This window comes from Achroia grisella, unplaced genomic scaffold (genome assembly GCF_030625045.1).
Source record: "Achroia grisella isolate CSIRO2021 unplaced genomic scaffold, CSIRO_AGI_Agris_v1 utg558, whole genome shotgun sequence".
Taxonomy (NCBI): domain Eukaryota; kingdom Metazoa; phylum Arthropoda; class Insecta; order Lepidoptera; family Pyralidae; genus Achroia; species Achroia grisella.
In genome coordinates, this window is record NW_026712938.1 from 2,287,823 (window position 1) to 2,308,619 (window position 20,797).

General features: G+C 32.1%; 2 protein-coding genes across 2 annotated transcripts in view; both read left to right on the forward strand.

Annotated features, from left to right (window-relative positions):
• Positions 1-132: 132 nt before the first annotated feature.
• LOC131848428 (rRNA methyltransferase 3, mitochondrial) lies at positions 133-4,915 on the forward strand. Its single transcript, XM_059198277.1, has 5 exons — positions 133-645; positions 1,842-2,089; positions 3,264-3,419; positions 3,908-4,211; positions 4,669-4,915. Exons 1-5 carry the CDS (start codon positions 236-238, stop codon positions 4,835-4,837), a joined length of 1,287 nt encoding a protein of 428 aa, XP_059054260.1. The 5' UTR covers positions 133-235; the 3' UTR covers positions 4,838-4,915.
• A 2,356-nt stretch (positions 4,916-7,271) lies between these two features.
• LOC131848413 (transmembrane protein 132E) overlaps positions 7,272-20,797 on the forward strand; it is an 85,365-nt gene continuing 71,839 nt past the window's right edge. Inside the window, exon 1 of the mRNA XM_059198255.1 lies at positions 7,272-7,700. Coding sequence (XP_059054238.1) covers positions 7,670-7,700 — 31 coding nt within the window. The 5' untranslated portion in view covers positions 7,272-7,669. The remainder of the gene's footprint in view (positions 7,701-20,797) is intronic.

Genomic DNA, 20,797 nt, shown 5'->3' on the forward strand with positions numbered 1-20,797 from the left:
CGTTTGGTAAACTAGACTAGCTGAAATGATCTTTACTACTTCCATAAATTGTTAAACTGTCTTTGACAACCTAAGAGCAACATATGATTTTTTTACTTATCTGCTATTTTTTATCTGTTATTTTGTTGACATTCTCTGTGTGGACGTGCTTATTGTTTTATCGGTTTTTATATATTTTTTTAATTATTACTGAATTATTAGATTTTGTACAAATACGATTACTTGTTAATACACGATGTCAAAAATTATTGGGCGCGCGTTATCACAAATATTACATTGTAAGCAATTAACTTCCATAGATAGTTCTTCGAGGTTATATGGAAGATGGATGCATAGGGATCCTGGTAAAATTATGTTACCGTTTGAATCCAAATCAAAGGTTAATTTGAAAAAAGAGAAGGTCATTGATATAGATCCTGAAATTTTAAATAAACCTAAAGAAAGAGAAGTGGACTCCACTAAAATAAACAAAAAAACTCTTGAAGTGTCATCGAAGATTAATAATATCGAAAAATCGGATAAAATAAAAAAAAATCGTGAAGATAAATTAAAAAAGAGGGCTTTTCATCTAAGTCAATGTAAAGTATTTGATGATAATAATGAAATTATTTTTGAGAAAGTAAAAGAGAATGATGGTAGGATAAGGTGAATATTTATATAACTATAACATATAGTTTTTTCATTGAATTAGTAAAATACTGTACCACAGAAAAAAATTCTGAACTAAAAGTCATCAGAATATTAAAGGAAGTGATTTTTATGATCCATTCATACTCCAGGAATGTCTATGACACTAGCCTTGTCTAGTTTAACTAGTGGAAGAGGGCTTTGAAAGAAAAACTAAATAAACTACTTTGCAAAAAGCCTGGCCTAGGTTGACCAGCCTACTGCCTATTTCTGATTCAAGTTGAAAGCGAACAAACTAGTTTGCCAAACTAAGTTGTATTGTACCAGTCATGATTATTTATTATGCACAAAACTAATTTAAATATTGCAGCAACTGCTTCATTAAAATTAAATAAATATTGTGCCAGTCTAACAAAGTGCTATAGTAATGAATTATTTTGTTATGGGACCTCTTTGTTTTGTAGTAATATTTTTGATCTGAAAGTTCATTTTCAGCTATAGGAGTAAGTGAATGACCTATTATCATCTCATTTTCCATATCCCATATCATTTGAGGTTGTCATAGTATGTTTTTCTCTTATATTCATCTCTGATGAAGTAATTTCATAAATCACCTAGTCCATCTATCTCTTTTCTGTCCATATGATATTTAGGGATAAACATGAGCGGAGAATGTTAGTGTCAACATATGTTGGCAAGTGGCCCCTTAAACCTACATACGGGTTACAAGTCCCACAAACTGCTTGAAGTTTTCCTTTCTGCCATATTATGAACCACACTCTCTCCATATTCATATACTAGCTGTTCCCATGACTTCGTCCGCATGGAGTTTTATTTTATTCTCCTAAAATAAAATCATTTTTCTAAAATAAAAGGAGCCAAGTTACTCTTTATTACATAAGCTACCTGCCTAAAAAAGTCCTGTAAAAATCGGTCCAACCATTTCAGAGATTAGCCAGAACAAACAGACAGACAGATGGACAGACAAAAAATGTAAAATGTTATTTTGGTGTATATATCGTATTTATATTCATATATGCATGTAGTACAGTTATTTCAATATTACAAACAGACACTCCAATTTTATTTATATGTATAGATGTACAGATATAACAAAAGTAAATTAGTGACCCAATTTAGTTGTTATTTTTATTTCAGGAAATAAAACTATACTCTTTCTAACTTATGTATGTGTATATTTATTTTATTTACAGTAATCTTTTAGTAAATTTGAAATCAAAAAAAGCAAGAAACTCATCAGGACAGGTATTAGTGGAAGGGTGGCGGTTGATTGTAGATGGATTGGAGGCTAAATGCAATTTAAAGTATGTTATGTTTAGCCGTAAAGAAGATTTGAATAATCTGCTCCCATTTCTGCCATCAAAGGGTGTAAAATTTTATAAAATGCCATATAAACAAATTACATTATGGTCAGATGTAGAAACTTCTCCAGGAATGTTAGGTAATGTATCATAAGTTGGAAGTTATAAAAATTTTATTGTAAAATTGTGATGATTATCCTGTAATCAATACATTGTTTTTAATAATATTAGTAGCTAACAAATATAATTAAAAATCATGCCACCATATAACAGGCGATTTATTGCAAATAGGAAATAGGTTGGAAGTAGTTGGTTTTAAGGGGGGAGACCAGTTAGGAGGCCGAGATTTTGTTGTTTTTCGTGAATTTTTTACATAGGGAAAGAATAAACAGATTTTTTTGTAAATTTGGAAGTTTCGTGTTTTGAAGTAGACTTCAGAATTTTTTCAAGTTATTTCTGCTGGAAATTGCATTCATGTGGACGCAATTTTCATCTGTAATCATCACAACTTTTTTTTTCGTTAGCAACACATTACCTAAGAATATGAAAATTAATGTGTTAAAAACATTAAAAAATGCATTTTTTAAAGGTGTAAATGTAAAACATAACATTGTCTTCAAGACAATCTTATGTTTTTTTACCATATTTTTCCACATTTTTTTCATAAAAAAATATATTTTTAATAACCATACAATCAATAACTTTTCAAGCTAGAATGCCCATAAGTTAAAAAGAAGTCCTTTCGAGGAAAACGCGTTTGAAATAAAAAGTAGCGAAAACGTGTTTCGAGGCAGTAATTAATTATATAAAATTCTCACCGGTTAATCAGCTATTTTAGCACCATCCCTCTTCTAGTTGTTACGCGTCATTTCGGGCTTGCATCTCCTCTTGAGGCAGGTAAACGAAAAAGGGCCCCTGAGTGAACGCTCCGTTCTAACTACTGTACGCTTCCACTCCGGACCGACGGGCGGTCACTTAAGTCCTCATAACATTGGGAATAATGCGAATTTTGCTTTAAAATTTTGACCACATACTAGCTATACTAACAATTTATGCAATAAAAAAATCTATTTTTTATCAGTCTAAACTGATTTCTCCCCTTAAGATGTATTAATTTATTCTTGAAAATGTTGTGCCCTAGTAGTTAGTAGCCCAAAAATGTTGTGTCATAGTTGATAATGCTACCTGAGTACCCCATTTGTGATAACAGTCTTGATTATATGTTTGTTTTACTAAAACCAAAATTAAAATTAATTCATTCAGGTAAACTTAAATATTATATATATTTCATCTTAAACATGATATAAATTTCAGGTGTATTTGAAATACCATCACCAGACAATGTACGAAGTTTATCTAGACCTTTACCTCTTCAGTTTATTTGTGACAATATACGAGTGCCAGGGAACTTAGGTGCTATATTAAGGGTGGCTGTAGGTGCTGGATGTGAAAAGGTTGTATTGACAAAGGGTAAGTGTTTGCATTTATGTTATTCTACAGATATTGGTTGTGGCTGGCAAATAGTGGAACACACACCCACACATCTATTTACATTTATAGATGGTAGGCATGTCACAGTAGTTGAAGAAGTACACATATATGTACTTCTACAAGAAATATCTCCTTAGTCTTGAATTATTAATGAAACCTTCACAAAGTCATCGTTGCTCTGGAGGTTTTTCAACTATTTTATTTTCCAATGGGATTGAAATGGGTGAATTTCAATTGTGAATTCAATATATATCTGTTTAAGCATATATAACAAATTAAAATAATAATTTAATAAAATATAGTTGATTATATAATTAGTATAGTACAAGTTTTGATGATGTCTGTCTTAATGTGCAAAATAAGTCTGAGATAATATGAGACTAATGATGCTGTGTGAGTGTTACAGAAATATTTATTTATAATTTTCATACTCTGTTGGTTGTATAATAATGTATGGTTTTTTATAGGTTGTGTTGACCTCTGGGACCCGAAAGTTGTAAGAAGTGCCGCAGGAGCTCACTTTAGGCTACCTGTATACAATTCTGTAGAATGGGCAGATATTCCACAACATTTACAGCAAGATACCTCAGTTCTTATTGCTGATAGTAATGAAAAGGTTTTGCATGACAATTCAATGGACTCTATGGATGAAGGCTGTGTTGGCATGAGTATACCTGTGTTGCCATATTATGGTATTGAATATACATCTTTAAAACATATTACGTTAATAATAGGTGGGGAAACTGAAGGAATTAGTAACGACAGTTATATGTAAGTTATTTAAAATTAATATTTCTATTTTTGCATAAAGATAATTTTTTGAAACAGTGCTAGACTTTTGTCTGCGTCTATAGGACGACAATATGTTAATATTCGCCAAATTGATTCTAGAAATTGTTAATATAGTTTGTAATATGATATATACCTTCAATTAATAAAAAAAATGTATATTCAGAGTTTTCTACCCTTGCAATTTTATTTATTTGGGGCTTTTCTGACTAGGATGTAAAGATTTAAAGTGGGATGTACACTTCCAAAGGTCCATCCTTTGCAAGTGACAAAACTAACACTAGACAATGAATAATTGAGTAATTATAGGGATTTATTTGAATTGGAGTACATATTATTTTGCATTTCAAACAATTTCTCTCAACTGAAACATACAGATATGTTCTCTTACTGTGATGTAAATTAAAACATAATATACATACGTTTAATGTCTATTTAGATTCGCAGCAAAAAAGAATGGTTTAAGAGTGAACATTCCCCTGCAACGGGGTGTCGACAGTCTTAACACAGGAATGGCCACAGCTGTTATTGCTTTTGAAATAAGAAGACAACTCATACAAGCTTGGACAAGAGAAAAATTGGAGAGAATTGGTGTAAACGCGACATAGTATACCTTAATATTGTTATATAGTAGTATAGAATAAATAGTACAGTCAATATGTAGTCAATATGTTAAAAATATATAAATCAACCATAAAACGTTTTTTATTCATACTATAGGTATTTAAAGATTGCCACGGTGGCTTAATTATGGTATTGGTTTGGGTCATCCATTAAAAAACACAATGCACATTGAGGATTCAATTGTGGTGAGATATTATTTACACTACTTTCGATATAAGATAAATAATTATAATTATTTTATTATATAAATAATTTCGGGATCATAACCATACACGAGGTATTGTCGGCCCACTTCTTTGTAACCTCGAATGCAGTACACTTACAGTTACAATAATTCAGTCAGTATCGATCTACGTATACGTAAGTATTTTATAATATTTGTAAACGAAAACTTTTATAATCTACAATGAGGCGTTTAGTTTTCATAGTGCTAATACAACTGCTTTCCTTTTTCCTGCACTTTGACTGTGTTTTAGAGTGCTTAATAAATCTGCTAGATGGAGCCATTGCAAATAATCTGCTTTTAATTTTGCCTGAACTTAGAAAAGCAGCCGGTTTACAGAGTTTATTGTTTGGTAGTTTTGCGGTTAAACACTTAATCTGTTTATTCAAAATGAGAATATATTGCTGTTGTAAACACTAAATTATGTTTAACAAATAATGCATATTTAGTGGAAGGAATGCTTTCCGCATACTTTGCGGTTTCTTATAGATGGCTAACTATAAGATAACGTTATATTTTCTTTAAATCTATATGAAATTAGTATGAAATTGATAAGGAATTGAGGTTTAATTTTCTATATAGAAGTAAGTACTTATGTAGCCAAACAAATCGATCTGAAGAAAAGTACTATGAGTAGTCATCATCATTTAACGTATTATACTTACCATGACATTCCTAAAGGGATGAATAATTTTATTAATTGTCACTTATTTCGTTGACAATGGCAATTATCACGTCAGTAGATACACTTCTACGCGCGCCCAATAGCAATTACAGTGATTAATTCCTGGCGAATTTGTTGATAGGTTGTCAGTGATAGCGTAGGAGAAATATTCCATTCCATTTAAAAATTAGGGCTACCTAACCATTGTATTCTATATATAACTAGCTATCCCGGCAAACTTTGTTTTGCTATATACATTAAAATCGCTATTAAAAATAGGGGTTGATGCTAGAAAGGTGAAAATTTAGGGTTGTATGTATTTTTCAGCATCGATCTTGGGACGCTTTTGTTTAGGTATTATTCGAAATAGTTTTAGGTAGGTTTCTTCATATAGGCACAATCTGTGTAGATTATTTTTTAAATACCAGCTGCAAACCAGCTGAGGGTCCACCTGGGGTGGTATACACATTAGTACTATGAACATCACGATAAGCTGCGTTACCATTCTGGAGGATCTTAGTTCTCCAGAATGTCATGCCATTTATCCTCTAGGTGTATGTATACTAATTTACACTTAAGGTTGAAGGATGAGATAGAGCAGTGAAAGTAGGTACCATCTATCCTAATTACACTGCTCTATCTCATCCTTCAATCGGAACACAGCTTACAAAGCAAGCTGCTTGGCAACTGAAATAATTAGACGCAGACCCACGCACACGATTTTTGCGATAAAAATCTTCTAATAAATTTATATAGAGCGGTTTACTACCTAGATCTCAATGAGCGAATTCGATCAAATCTGGAAACTTAAATAATTGTCATTTTATAATTTGATGGGTGATATAATGAAACGAAACGTAAATGGAATAATAAACCAAATTAATCCGAGACGGCCGCGGCGTTACGCGCATCAATATAAAGACCCAGCGAAATGTGGGTACCTATGTTAAGATTTGCGTTGACAATGACGTCGGCAATTCAGAATGCCTCTTATTACCCAATCTGGTATAGTAGTAATGAAGGTAATATCTAATAGGCATTTTCATCTAACGTCTACTTAAATAGGTCATGGGTTTACAGGACAATTAAGTTTGACCTACTTATGTAGACTTAGGGTTTTTCTGTTGTTGGAATTACTATATCTACTTTTATAACCGTATATATATATATTATGCCTATTTACTTAGGCAAGACGCTTGTTTATGAGATGATGCATTATTTTATTATATTTCGTCAACTGCGTGTATATGTGACGATCTAATATTTTATATAAAAACGTGCCTCTTAAATATCCAGGTGCGTTTTCATGGTCCGTAGACGTGGCCTATCTCAATCTTACGGAAGGAATTAGGGGATTTTTCAAAGGAGAGTCGGTGGTACCTAGTTAAGGATGTGAAATGTAGGAAGGAGGCGTCGTCGGTCAATACTGGTGGAGGTGGCGCGGTGCGGGAGCGGTGCGCAGGCGTGCCGGTCCCCGCCGCCTCCGCTCGCCCTCGCCTCCGCTAGCCGGCCCACACGCGCAACTCGCGAGTCGGCCGCCGTGCGCTGTGATCGCTCGTGACAGAGCTTTCGTCCTCGATCGTGCCATGTGTGATGTTTTCATCACAGAGCGGAATTGTCAACTATTCTCCGCACACGACCTCTTTCGACATTAATGAGTAACACCCTGGAATACCACTGTAATCGCGGTTTTAAAGCCGAAGGACAGCTTTCGCTGAGTGTCAAGTTTTCTCGTAAGCTCGTGGCCGTTGACACTGCAGCGTGCGGTGGATCCCGCAGTGCGCGAGTGTATGCTTAATTGGCGAATACAATCGGCAGCATCAGCTGAGACGCGTAAACATTGCATTTAGTAGTTTTGGTGTAGGACTTGAGATGACACCGCACACAGCTCCCGTTTAAATCTTTGAAAACATTCACAAGGATACAAACATGCGGCGTCTTATTTTGCTACTGTTAACAGGTAAGGTAATTTTTAATATATTTGCTTTTATCATACTATCCAATCTATAACTAGCAACTTTAATTGTGACTCGATCGTGTCGATTTCCATGAGATCCTCCGGGACACTATCGTGTTTAATTATTGTGATTTGATTTTTCACCTACTAATAACATTCCTTTACCAAAATAAAGCTTACGATTCAACCTTCTCCATCAATTTATTCTATCACTACTTTCTCCAATACTTAATTTTACCTAGCTCCGAAGTCTATTCTCTAATTAGATAATAAACTTCAGAGCAGATATTTTATGAAAATAATTACCTCTTCATCATATTGACCCTACTAAACAACAGAAAATAGTTGTTTTAGGTGATCCACAATCATCGTAATGCGCCGTCCAATCAAGAGTGTTTATAAATTAACGAATGTTTAATTCTGTGCTCAATATATTATTTCCCTTTCGTATTTTGGTATACCTATTAGTTGTGTCCGGGGATTCACACGCGTGAAATTTTATAGCCTATGTTTTATTCTGATTGTAAAGTTTCATTAAAATCCGTGCAGTATTTCTTGCGTGAAAGAGTAACAAACATCCATTCATACTCACAAACTTTCGTATTTATAATAATATAATATTAATAAGATTACTAAGAAAAGAAGAAACTGAGTCCTAATATACAGTTCACGCTAGTTTATGAGACTAACGACTGCATCAAACTATACACTGATGAAGGTTTATTATTAATGGTATCCATATTTTATAGTTAGATTCATTAATTATACTCGACTTATATCTATCAAACAGATACCTATAGCACAGGTGTAATATCTAGTTTAAGTTATCATGGTTCGCATATTGTATTATGCAACTTTCTGTCATTTGATTACCTAGAATTAACTTCAATAGGTATCTACATATTGTTCGTTTTAAATGTTGCAATTTTGATGGTATATACAAATAAATTATTATTAATATTAAAAAAAATATTAAAAATACCTATTGGTATTTTTGTGGCAGCTATCTATTGGCTGGGACCTCCGAAATATTTAATATTCTTCATTTGTACTACATATATGTATATTATACCTATAATAAGCAGATACCTACCTAGAGAGATGCATTATGAATCATGTGCTGCTAAATCAAAATAAAGATTACCAACTTATGTTGTAAAATGTACAAAATGCGCATATTAATCTAAAATGCGAGCAAACGTAGTAAACTACGCCCTAGTCCGTTATTACTCCTCTTCACTAAAATTTACCGCCGTAATATTGTCATGCCGCTCTATTTATCATGGCTTGTGAAAAATAAGTTATAAGACTGCCAAAAGACCCTCGTCCCGGTGCTCCTAAGAACAAATGGGACGGTCCGCAGAAAAAGAGCAATTTTATCGCGTGCTTCAATCTCATTTTGTAAAAGCAATTGCGGTTATCTTAAATGTCGATATTAGTTTATATCTGATTCCTAATTGTAATTTTTTTTATGTGCAATAAGTACAGAAATAAAGTTACAATTAATAATCAGATAAAAATTAACATCAAAGGTTCAAACAGCGCCGGTATACTTTCATCTTTAGAATTAAAAATAAGAGACACGAATATCATTCTAATACCCGGGATGATAAGTAACAATATCGTAATAAAGTACCAAAATGCTCTTCAAAAATATAGCTCAGGGTACCTATAGATGTTATATTGTTCAAAGTTGTACCATTGTTATATGGTACATCTGTCCGTATGCATTCGACTACAGAATTCGGACGGTTAACTATATCTATATATAATACGAAATACAATATAATAAATATGAAAGCGAAGGGGATAAATATTCCATTTGGAGTATAGCTATAATTATCTACAATGTAATCTATAATGCCTCTGTAGATTTATAAAGCACGTGAAAATATCTATCTCGGCAGCTATAGCTCAAAATAATATAAAATATTGAACAATCATTAACAGAAAATGAGTATAATTTAAAAGTATACACTTTGAAATATAACATTTCTTAATTATCTATCGGTACCGTCCAAAGAGGCAAATTCTCAGGTTTATTTATGGCAGCTGGCGACAGGTGTTCGATGCAGGTAGGAGAACCGCAATCATTTCGGCGACCAATGCGATGAACGCTTTAATTTAAGTACCTAAATTTTCAACCCACTACTGTTCATGTTGTTATAAGACCTTAAAATTCCTTACTATTCTATGTTCCTTCGTATATAGTAACATGGTTGGATAAATAGAATATTCAAATTCAAGCAATTTGAATATTCGATTTTTAATATGGGACGTAAGACCTATTTATAATTTAATATTATCTTTTGTAAAGTTTTAAGTGATTTTTATTGAATGAAAACGACATTGAAAAGTTTCTCAAACGTTCTGCAGCGGAACCTTATACAAAGAGAATATGATAAATCTAAAAGTTTTGTCTGTGAAAAATAAAAAATTTGTAACAAAAATTCAGCTTCACTGTACCCTCATCAATCTACGGTTATTGAATTCGCTATGTCGCATCTCGACTGACAGCCTCTATAGCATGTCATAAAACTTTCCCATTTATAATATTTTACTTGTAGCCATACTTGTTTTTGATTGGCTTTAGACAATAAAAAGATTATAATAAATCACTATAGAACAAATAATAGAATTTGTAGATTATATATCATGACATTTTATATACAAAATTGGAACTTTTTTTTACATCTTAGTGGGTATTTAATAAATTAATGCGTTAAAATCTTTTTATAGCTATTTGTTAACTATGCAAAATTATTCATAGAAAAATATTATTTTAGACTAAACTATTTATAGACATAATTCTTGTATATTAAGAAACTAAACAGGTAATAATTTTAAAATTAAATAATAGTTCATTTGATACCGCTTTATTCTGATATATAAAATTCTCGTATCACAGTAACAAAAATCCTCGGAAACGGCTTGACCGATTGTGTTGAAATTTCAGGTGGTTCACCACAATTTTTTATTAATTTCTGGATAATATTGTTTTTAAAATTTTTATGATTCAAAAATATATAAAACCCTAATGTACAACCCCTATTTTTGTTAGCGATATTAGTACTTTAACTTACTTTACTTGCTACTCGGCGGTCGAGAACCGATTAATTTATATGGCAAAACAATATTTTCCGGATCAGCTAGTAAATCATAACTTTATGTTGGCCTTGTTCAAAATGGGACTCGGCTTACGATAAGTACCAAACTTCTTTCTGTGCATTTGTTTTTTTTTGTTTGAAGAAACGGATGTAGTCTGCACCTGGTCCATTTTTCTTTGTTGTGTTTCCGTGAGTAAGTAGTTTTGAGTATAGGAAATCTCATAACATCTGTTCAATATACTACTATGTGATTCGTAGTTTCTGTCATGTCAATTACTTAACTATTAGATATTTATACACGATTTTATTATATGACATAAAATACTAGTACTTGTTCTCTTGTGTCAAAATTATATTTTGGTAAGTATATAGTATAAATGTAGTCAAATCAATAGCTGTGTCTTTAGCGATATTAACCTGCTATACACAAACTAAAACACTAATCATTATAATATTTGAGTCAGTCATTATATCCTTTTAATTCTTTAGATTTCATCGTTATGAACGGGTCTTTATGGTATACAGTTTCTCAAGTTTTGGTGGTTAAAATGTATTGACATTTTGTAACTATACTTTCTCAGCTCTCGGAGTAAGTTATATTTTTTATTCTTGGAATATTATTTAAAGTTATGGAGAGTGTGAATTGATTATTATCACTTAGTATACGTATGTTTTCTTTCGCGTTATATAACAGTCGTCATTTATTTTGGATAACTTCACGGTGTTTTTGTTTACGTCTATTTCGGGTGTTGACAGCGAGCGCATAATCGGAACGAGTGCAGGAGTCGATAAGTGGTCGGCGCCAGCTTTCATCTCACTCTACGCATCGCAATGCGCTGCGTCTGCGCATCCAACGGTGCAGGGGTCGCGGCCAAACATGCAATATTTTATATTGACTTAATTTAGTGAGATCAACACAGACAGAATGTGATTATAAAATGAAATATCCATAAAAATCCAAGTGCTTTTATGTTTGTTATACTAATATTTAATATTATTTTTCCCCAGATGTTTATTTTTCAATACTAGCTAAAAAGGTTTTTAAACACTATTTTAGAAAAATATTCTCTTTGCTTTGAAATAAAATATTCTTTTAAAGAGTTCAAGAAATATAACTACGAAGTACAGGTAGAATCCGGCCAAGCCCGAGTATATCTATGAGGGAAATATACCTCGTATATTCATAAGAACAGAAAATTGTGTCAGTTGTTGTAAGTATTCTTTTCAAATATAATATACTATATACACAACATTTCTGAAAAACTTCTATGAAGCCCATTATAACAATAGAGTCCACAATTGTCTAGTTATCAGTAAGTTTGTCCCTAGTGAGAACGGAAATACGTGACCATTGAAAGTAGTTGAAACTTGTCAGTGAGGTTCATCAGGGAACCTATTGCTCTCGCAGTTCGTTATACTTAGTTATGTCCTTATAGCATTATATAATAATGCGACATTGATTCATCTTTATTAATATTGCGATATATATTGTACGAAAATTAATTGGCTTCATGGCTTAAACACAATATGTAAACTTAGACTAAGAATATGAAAGTCAAAATATTATTTAATTAAAAAAAAATTATAGTACCATGTTCATCAAGAAACAAAAGTAGTTGTTGAACTCTTAATATCTCATAAATACCTAAAATTTCTTGTCTTTTTTTTTTCATAGGCATAAAGATCTCAAGGACGGAGCTATCTTTATTTAACTTTATCTCGAATGCTATGCTCTGTGAAATAAATTTTTGTTACTAACGTCTTCCATTATTTCGTGGATCAAAATTGCCTACTTACAAATTCATGAGCGTAGGTGGGACTAAAATTGAACAAAAATTTCAATTTGTACAACATGATGAGCTTGTAAGAAGAGATTTCCCAGTCGGGCTACTTTCAACTTTCCCTCAAGAATTCGAACCATCCAAAATAAACCCTAGTATAAATAAACGGATCACAAAAGTTTCCTCATTTGCCGCTTACGTTAAGAATACAAAGGAATCCATGGGCGTGAATAAGAAAATACGTATCCACCTAAAGTTATATCAACCTATCTATAATATATTTTACGAATTTAGATTTATTTTGAAGAAAGAATTAAAATAAAAGGTGTACCTAATTGTATACTATAGTGCTCATATAAAGATTAAATTTCAGTACATACATACATATACAAGTACTATAAATATTAACTAATGGATAAAATTAATAATAGAAGTGGTTCGCCTTTAGGTCGTAACAGAAAAATACAATTATATTAAGAAAAAAGTCCTATCAAAGAGCTTATAAAATAGAAGATACAATATTGTCTCACAAATGTTCATTCATCTAACAAAAGAGGCTATTGTTCTGCGAATAGTGATATATTTTCTCACATCGGTTTAAGAGATAAGTGGGCAAGTTATTTCCCCGGGGACGCGGGAGTGGGTGGACAAACTGATCCAGCTGTGGCATAACAGTTCAAAGCAGAATTTGTAATTAAACCACAATCGATCCTATGGATGGTGGGCTTTGGGGACTATGTTTCTTACCAGCTTTCTCCGCGATATCGAATGCTTTTTTAATCCATGTCCCAAAAATAGGGATCTTATAAGTTTGACGCGTCTGTTTGTCTATCTGTTGCATCATAGCATCTAAACCAATAGAATTCTGTACTGTTTTATTTTGTTTAAAAGTTTGACGCGATCAAAATGGTTCTGGGCTAGAATTATTTTGTGTTTTTCGATTTTGGTGCGTACCTTTTATATGCGCGTATATTTTGAATTAATTAATTATATTATATATCTTCGTAAAAATATGTCGTGATGTGAGAATAATTACAATCTATCTTCATTTTTTATTTAAAATCCGTTTAGCCGAGGTTAAATTACTGTTTAGTTGTGGTTTACCGTAAAGGTAGAAAAGAAAACAACTTCAAAAAAGAAACTATTTTAGGTAATGATATTTATTTAATGTCAAGAGACAAAAACGGGGTCTTTCGAAAGACCTTTTAAGAACAATGAGGAACAAAAGAGTCATGATTATCGACCTTGACGAGCATGAGGGTTGTACATCGGCACGTGCATCGAGTGAAACGATAATGATAGAGTGGCCAGAGGGGAGGTATAATCAACTCAATAACTAATTCAAGTCATTGCGCTTTACTCTCGGTAATGGCCCTTTTTGTGGCACCCTTTGCTATGATGTGATTGTGTGAGTAGAGGGTCATTTCAAGGATGTTTTCATGAAAATATTTTGAAAGGGTACGTTGTTAAATGCATATTGGAAATGCAAAAGTATAATTTGGTACTAGAGATCATAATAGGATATTTTATAGGAGTATAAGTGCCTATTATGTCGGTTTGAAATGCTATCAACATTACGAGAATTCGATGATAATACGTGAATTTTGCGAGTTCTAAAGGACTTTTCACTGCTAACATTTTTCTTGTGCTTGTTTATTCCAAATGGAACTTTTATTAGAATGATTAAGTTCGATGGATTACATGATTAGATTTGTCGACAGAACTAAAATTTAGTAACTAATTCATAATTTTGTTCTGCACAAAAAAAGTACTTTAATCATGACGAAATTTACATGAATGTATTATATAAAAAAGTACTATCGCAGGCAAAATAAACATCTACTCTTACATAAGCAGAAATAGCGAATATAGCATTCTAAAATTGACTAATTACGAATATATACCTATTTTCAAGTTGCAATATTTAAAAATCCGATCTTGTTTCTCAATTTAAGTACGGCCGTAGAGGACTACAAGACAAGGAGGTAATATGTAATTAAAGACTAAAAGGCTTATTACAAGTCGTGTATAATTGGGTCAAAGAGGTGAAGGACGTGGGGTTATAGTGGTGTGAGGAGGGTGCTGCTAGCATTATTCCACGTTGCGTACGAATGGCTATATTATTGCCCGCGATATTACAACACCACATTCTCTACTAGAAACTTTATGTAAATGTGTCTCACGACCCCTTTGGCTAGGAAAACTTGGCTAGGTTTTTGCTGTCTCATGTAGTAAATATTTTAATAACGGTACTTTCTGCTATTTACTTTACACAAATATATTATACGTACACTATACATTCGTTCAAATTGAATATCCAAATGTAACTGAGGTTCTAGTAAGTTTGATTTGTAAAAATACTGATATACTAAATTACAATTATAATACTCAGATACATGCAACATAACAGAGTGAGGGGTCGCACAGACGGTAATAAAATTTGATTAGAGCTGATCATAAATCTTTTTTTTTTCATTATCTCTTTTGGCGTCGCTTGCTCCGTCTACGACGGGAGACAGCGCCCAAATCCCCCATGTTTTGACATACATACCCACTGTATTTATGACACACAACTCGTATGTACCGATCTGACATGAGATTTATGAAGTCCGCATGTGTGCTTAGGAAATTGAATTGCTTTTACGCAAAAGAATAATATATTTGAGTTATTTTAAAGGTTAAGAGATTACGATTAAATTCAATTTTTAATCATGATAATAAATTAGATTTTTTCGTAAATTTTATTTATAAATTTTGCTATAATGCATACATATACGTAATTACTGAAGTATAAAACTCTATCATTAATTTAGTACGTAGTGATGAAATCTACACTTTTGATACATTGACATATACCTAATCGTTACAATTCATAACGGATGTTCGTTTTTCTTGTCTAATTTAAATATAATTTCTATTTGTTAATTAAAACTAGTTACGATTTGTATTAGTCAAGGAAACTATAAAACTATATGACATATATATTATATTTTTCAATCAGATTTATTTGTCAGGTAAAAAATAAATAAACTACGTTGCATATAAGAGTGCGGCATCTAGTCTCAAATTAAGCAGACTTTAGTTTATAGGTATTAATGTTTTTATAATCAAGTTTCTGTGACCATAAATCTCAGTTGTAATCTCACATCACTATAAAATCTGTCCGTAGCTTACTCAAAGTGACATGTGGGACTCGAGAGTCAGTTTTGGGGAGATCCATTAGAGTTACAATTTGCCGCGTCACCCTAACTTTTTGGGCGCATGTCTGGGTTACACAAAGCTTTATGTTTTGCTTTATACGTATATTTCATACATATTCTGTGGTACAATACAAACTTTGTGGTAGAAAATATGACTTAAATAGCCTTAATATTTGAATAACAAAAATAACTTCTGCTAATGCATTAAAATAATTGCTGAAGCATATTACTAAAAACAGAATTAAGCATAAAGTTTATACTTGTGATTCCCGCATGATAACACACTGTTTGAATGAAATTAATGATATTTTGATTACGTATTATTTATTTTAATAATATTTAGATAAAGATAAGGTCCCTATGTCTTAGTTCCGGGATGGCAGCGGGTCGCCGGATGCGGCGGAACATGGAAAGCATTTTAAGCGTTGTTCTAATAATATGGTTGTCCATTGTTCTATTTTATTTCGGGCTTGACCAATCGATCGCTTTTCTGTCTCGATATTAAGCCGCGCTGCATAGGACCAGATGGAAGCGGTCCTGTTCTTTTTGTAGGTATTTTTTTACTACATTTTACCACTACGATTGGAGAAATAAGTATTTTAAGCTGATAGATTTTTTTCTCATGACTATAGATATTTGTGTTTCCATTGTACTCAGGTAATAAATCAATTACTGTTTATAATATTTAGACTGTTTAACACGTGGATTAACTATACATTGTATAGGTACTTTTTATATTTGTAAGACTGAAGTCTATATGCGAATGGTATTCCACCACCACCACCACCAATCTAGACGGAGTTATAAATATTGTACGTAACACTTAAGACGTTTGCGGTTATTCATGAAGCCACATAATACGACAGACACGTTGCGGTTATTTAATACTTATACAAAGGTCAAATGTCATTGAAGAATTTGTACTGTAAGCTAGCTATAAAAATGTAGCACATTATTATGTGTATGTGTGAAGTCGATACAAGATGGGAGCGATGTGTCTAGGGCTGGGGTGACGGAGCTTTGGCCCAAATAGTCTCGCCCTGGAGACGGCGCCACTCCGCTGGGGGATTATAGCCAAATGCCCGATAATGTAGAACACGAAAGATTTTATGAATTATGAACTGCCTCTTACATACCATTGCAAGACTCAATATAACATGGAAGTAAATACAAATAAATTACATTTTTAAACATTTTAATTTCATAATAATATGCTCTCTTTCACTTACTTCTGATTGCGCACTATTATGATTATGTATCTAGTAGGTACAATGTATAGACGTAATACTGGCAAATGATTGATGTCTATGTACTTTGTTGGCAATAAATTATATTCATGAATAAAATCTTTGGGCATTCAAATGTAATAAATATAAATGTAACAGTAAGATAGAATTTGTTATCTGTTCGTCTCGACTTAAAACGGCTTTCTGATAAAGGTAGGTAGGTAATAAGAAAATAACTTGTAACATTCACAATGATATGGATTTCAATGATTTCTAATAGAGTTCCGTTAAAAAGCTAATAGAGCACCGTTACAACTTGATTGATTGATTGACAATTATAATTACACGACGCGCGTAACAATACCGTAATGTATAGTATGTAGTATAGTACAGTGTTAGCAGTTAATAGTCGTCGCTTTTAGTATCCAGATACTGGTGGGAGTCAATGATGATCACAAAATTCAAGTAAATTCAACCTTGTATACAAGTATTATGGTATACTTTGATCTCGAAGCAATCGGAATTCGGGCCCAGGTGGCCCGTCGGCTTCTTTGGCGTATAGTCCCCTTTTGGGAAAATGGATTATAAAATTTTAACTATTTCTTTAATATTTATATGTACATAATGTATATGTAAGTTGAATTAAATGTAAATTCAACGTTCTAATATAAGATACTACGGTTATTATTACTGAACTCTTTATTTTACTAAAAACATATAGTAAATGAAAGATAAACATTTATTAGGAAGGACTTAGAAATACATATAGTAGTTTGGTACGTATTTTGTTTTGCATTTACCTTTTTTCCATTGTGTTATAGACCTATATTATATTCTTGCTTCATCGACATACAGATCGACATTAATATTAAGTCCATATTGTTACATTTAGCATAGTAGTTTTGTAATGGAGTCCCTTCCAACTGTGTTGTTGGAGCCTGTTGGTCTTGATGGGCAGATTAAACGGTCTAACTGTCGTTATGTTCCTCCCCGCGTATGGGCATCTGCGCCTTAAGAACGCTGAGGGGTCGCCACTCTCGCCACCCTAAGTATTTATTTTGATATCGATCCGAGCGTAGCAATACGAATTTTTGTTTAATTTAGATGTCTATATCTATTGCATAGAGTTGCGATTTCATTATTTAACTTTATTTGACTTCAACTTCAGTGATGAAAGTAGTTTCCTACTAAAATATTGAACTTAGGTTTACTACTTCTACAGCCTAAATAACACAAACATAGACAGACATACAAAAAGTGTATATCGATGAGTTAAAAACAGTAATAGCCTTCCTTCCTTCTAAATTCACTACTATTTAGTATTACTAGGGTAGACATATTGGAACAACTTGGAGGCTCATATTATAATATCGTATGGCTCCAAGATTATACATAGACAAGAATAACTGTAGCGGAAAAATTATACTATAAAACATTTGGACAGAATAAATGTTGGTTTGGACATTGTTAATGTTTTCTAATTGCTTCAATGGTCGACAATATTTGCATAAAAGCTTTTATGGGAGTTAAAGTACCAAATTCTCACACCTTTAAATTACTGACAGGCAAACGGAATGGGCTTTATTATCGTAATCGTTTATTTTTACCGCCAGTCGCCACAACAGTTTATCTATTTGACTAGAAATCCCAGTTTTATAATATTAGATAAAGTTTTAAACACAGAGTTTTTTAAGAAAATCTTTGTCAGTTTGACCGTAGTAATTTTTGTTATCATGACGTGATGTGTCGTAAATCAGTACGGGGGTTGAAAGAAGGGCTATGATATTAGTAGACTTACTTTACTAGTACAATCTCACACAAGGTTTAATATATTGTGTCAGAGAAGAAAGCAGACTTTATTCGTAATGAATTCCTTCATTTATTAAAATCTAGTATCGACACAAAAAAGTAATCATTAAAATTGATGTAAAATTAGCGAAGATTTCATCAATAACATATGTAACAAATACAATCTAATTCAGAGTTTTCATTTTCTTTAAGTCGGTTGTTAAAGATCGTTTACAATGTCTTTGTTTTCATTTCAGAATAATAATGTCTGTATCTAGAGACACGATTACACGTGTAAATATTCGAAGCAAATAATCTAGACTGAAAACTTTACAGACATTTTCAAATTGGTTCGACGGAAACATATCGATTACTTTTATATTTAGTAAGTGTAGAAGTGTATTGAATGTAACCTTACTTGTGAATATGCTTTTCAGGTTATATGAACTTTTAACGAATTTCAAAAAGTGATTGTTAATTCAATTGTATTACGCGATATATTAACAATTTTTATTTTGATTCTCTTCTTTCTTTTGAGGTTTGTGAAACAAATAGATTATTACTTATATTATATCTACTTACTTTACTAGCAATATTAAATAATTTATTTATATATAGGCTTCAACATATTACTGTTACATCACTATATCAATTTCAACACTACCACAGAAAAACATTAACAGACCTCAAGCATACTAATTAAAGTTACGCTTCTTATTTCAAAGTTTAAACCGGGTATTTGGTCATCAGCCCAAGATTCAATATAATAATAAAAAATGCATGCATTTTTGTTTCACGAGAATAACGGCGATTTACACTAAACTATACTAAACGTAATAATAGAAATTACGAAAATGTAAATGTGATCAAAATCTATACCTCTACTAAAAATAATAAATAATCTCTAATGTCGTTGCAGTGACGTTTTCGAAGTAATGTCAGTTGGGTTACATAGTATTCATTCATGAATGTACCTTTAATTTGCGATTTGTTTATTACTTAATGATGTATTATGTACTTTGTGCTTTATTGCTCGAAGTACGTCGTTAGTGCTTATAATAAATGTTGGACGGTATAATGTACAATGTTTATTTATAGCACTAAATATATCCTTACGAATATCATTAATGCAAAGTAACTGTCTGTCGAGCTTTCACGCCAACACTACTAAATCGATTTAAATGAACTTTAGTACACGGATAGTCGAGATCCTGAGAGAAAACATTTTACTTTTTGATATAAAAAAAGATTATAGGGGTGGTATGGAACTATCGTCATTTTTAAAGCTAGAGAACTTTTCTTTGGGTTTTTTTCCAAGGTCACGCGGACGCAATTGCGGCCACAGTTAGTTGGTTGAAATGAGCTTCAATAACCCTTTAACGTGATATAGTTATGATACTTAGTATTGTTTTTTATATTTCTAAAATATCTAATTTCTGTATAAATTTTTAGATACTAAGTTTAGTAGTATTATATAAAAACACAGAGGGAATTTTGTGAGATTGTCAATATAAGGTTCTAGAATCACAGCAGTTGATTGTAAACTGTACACACTTTTAAAAAACATCACAAAGAATACTTATTAAATAAACAAATTTTAGGCATTTCACAGAAATTTCTTGGTTAGTGGTTGCAATCTCTCGTAATGATTTTGAATGTTTTTTTCTTTGTTTTTCTTATTAATATTTTATTCTTTCTCTATATTGTGTAAATTGTGCAACTCTGCCGTCTGTTTCTAGTCTGTACTATAAATACTAGTATAATAAAAAAACTAGGTATGCATCAAATATTAGACTATAATGGATTGACTTCAGAATTTTATACGTGTGGTTGGTTGATGGTCGGTATGCCCAGAAAGTGAAGAATTTTTATCTAGGTGTTTGCTAAATTTTATATTGATGAAATCCATAAAGCGGTGTAAGTTATAATCGTCGGAGGCCGACAGTAATAGCTGTCGTATGATTTTATTACTCTCTCGGCTGTTGTAGTCCTCACTCG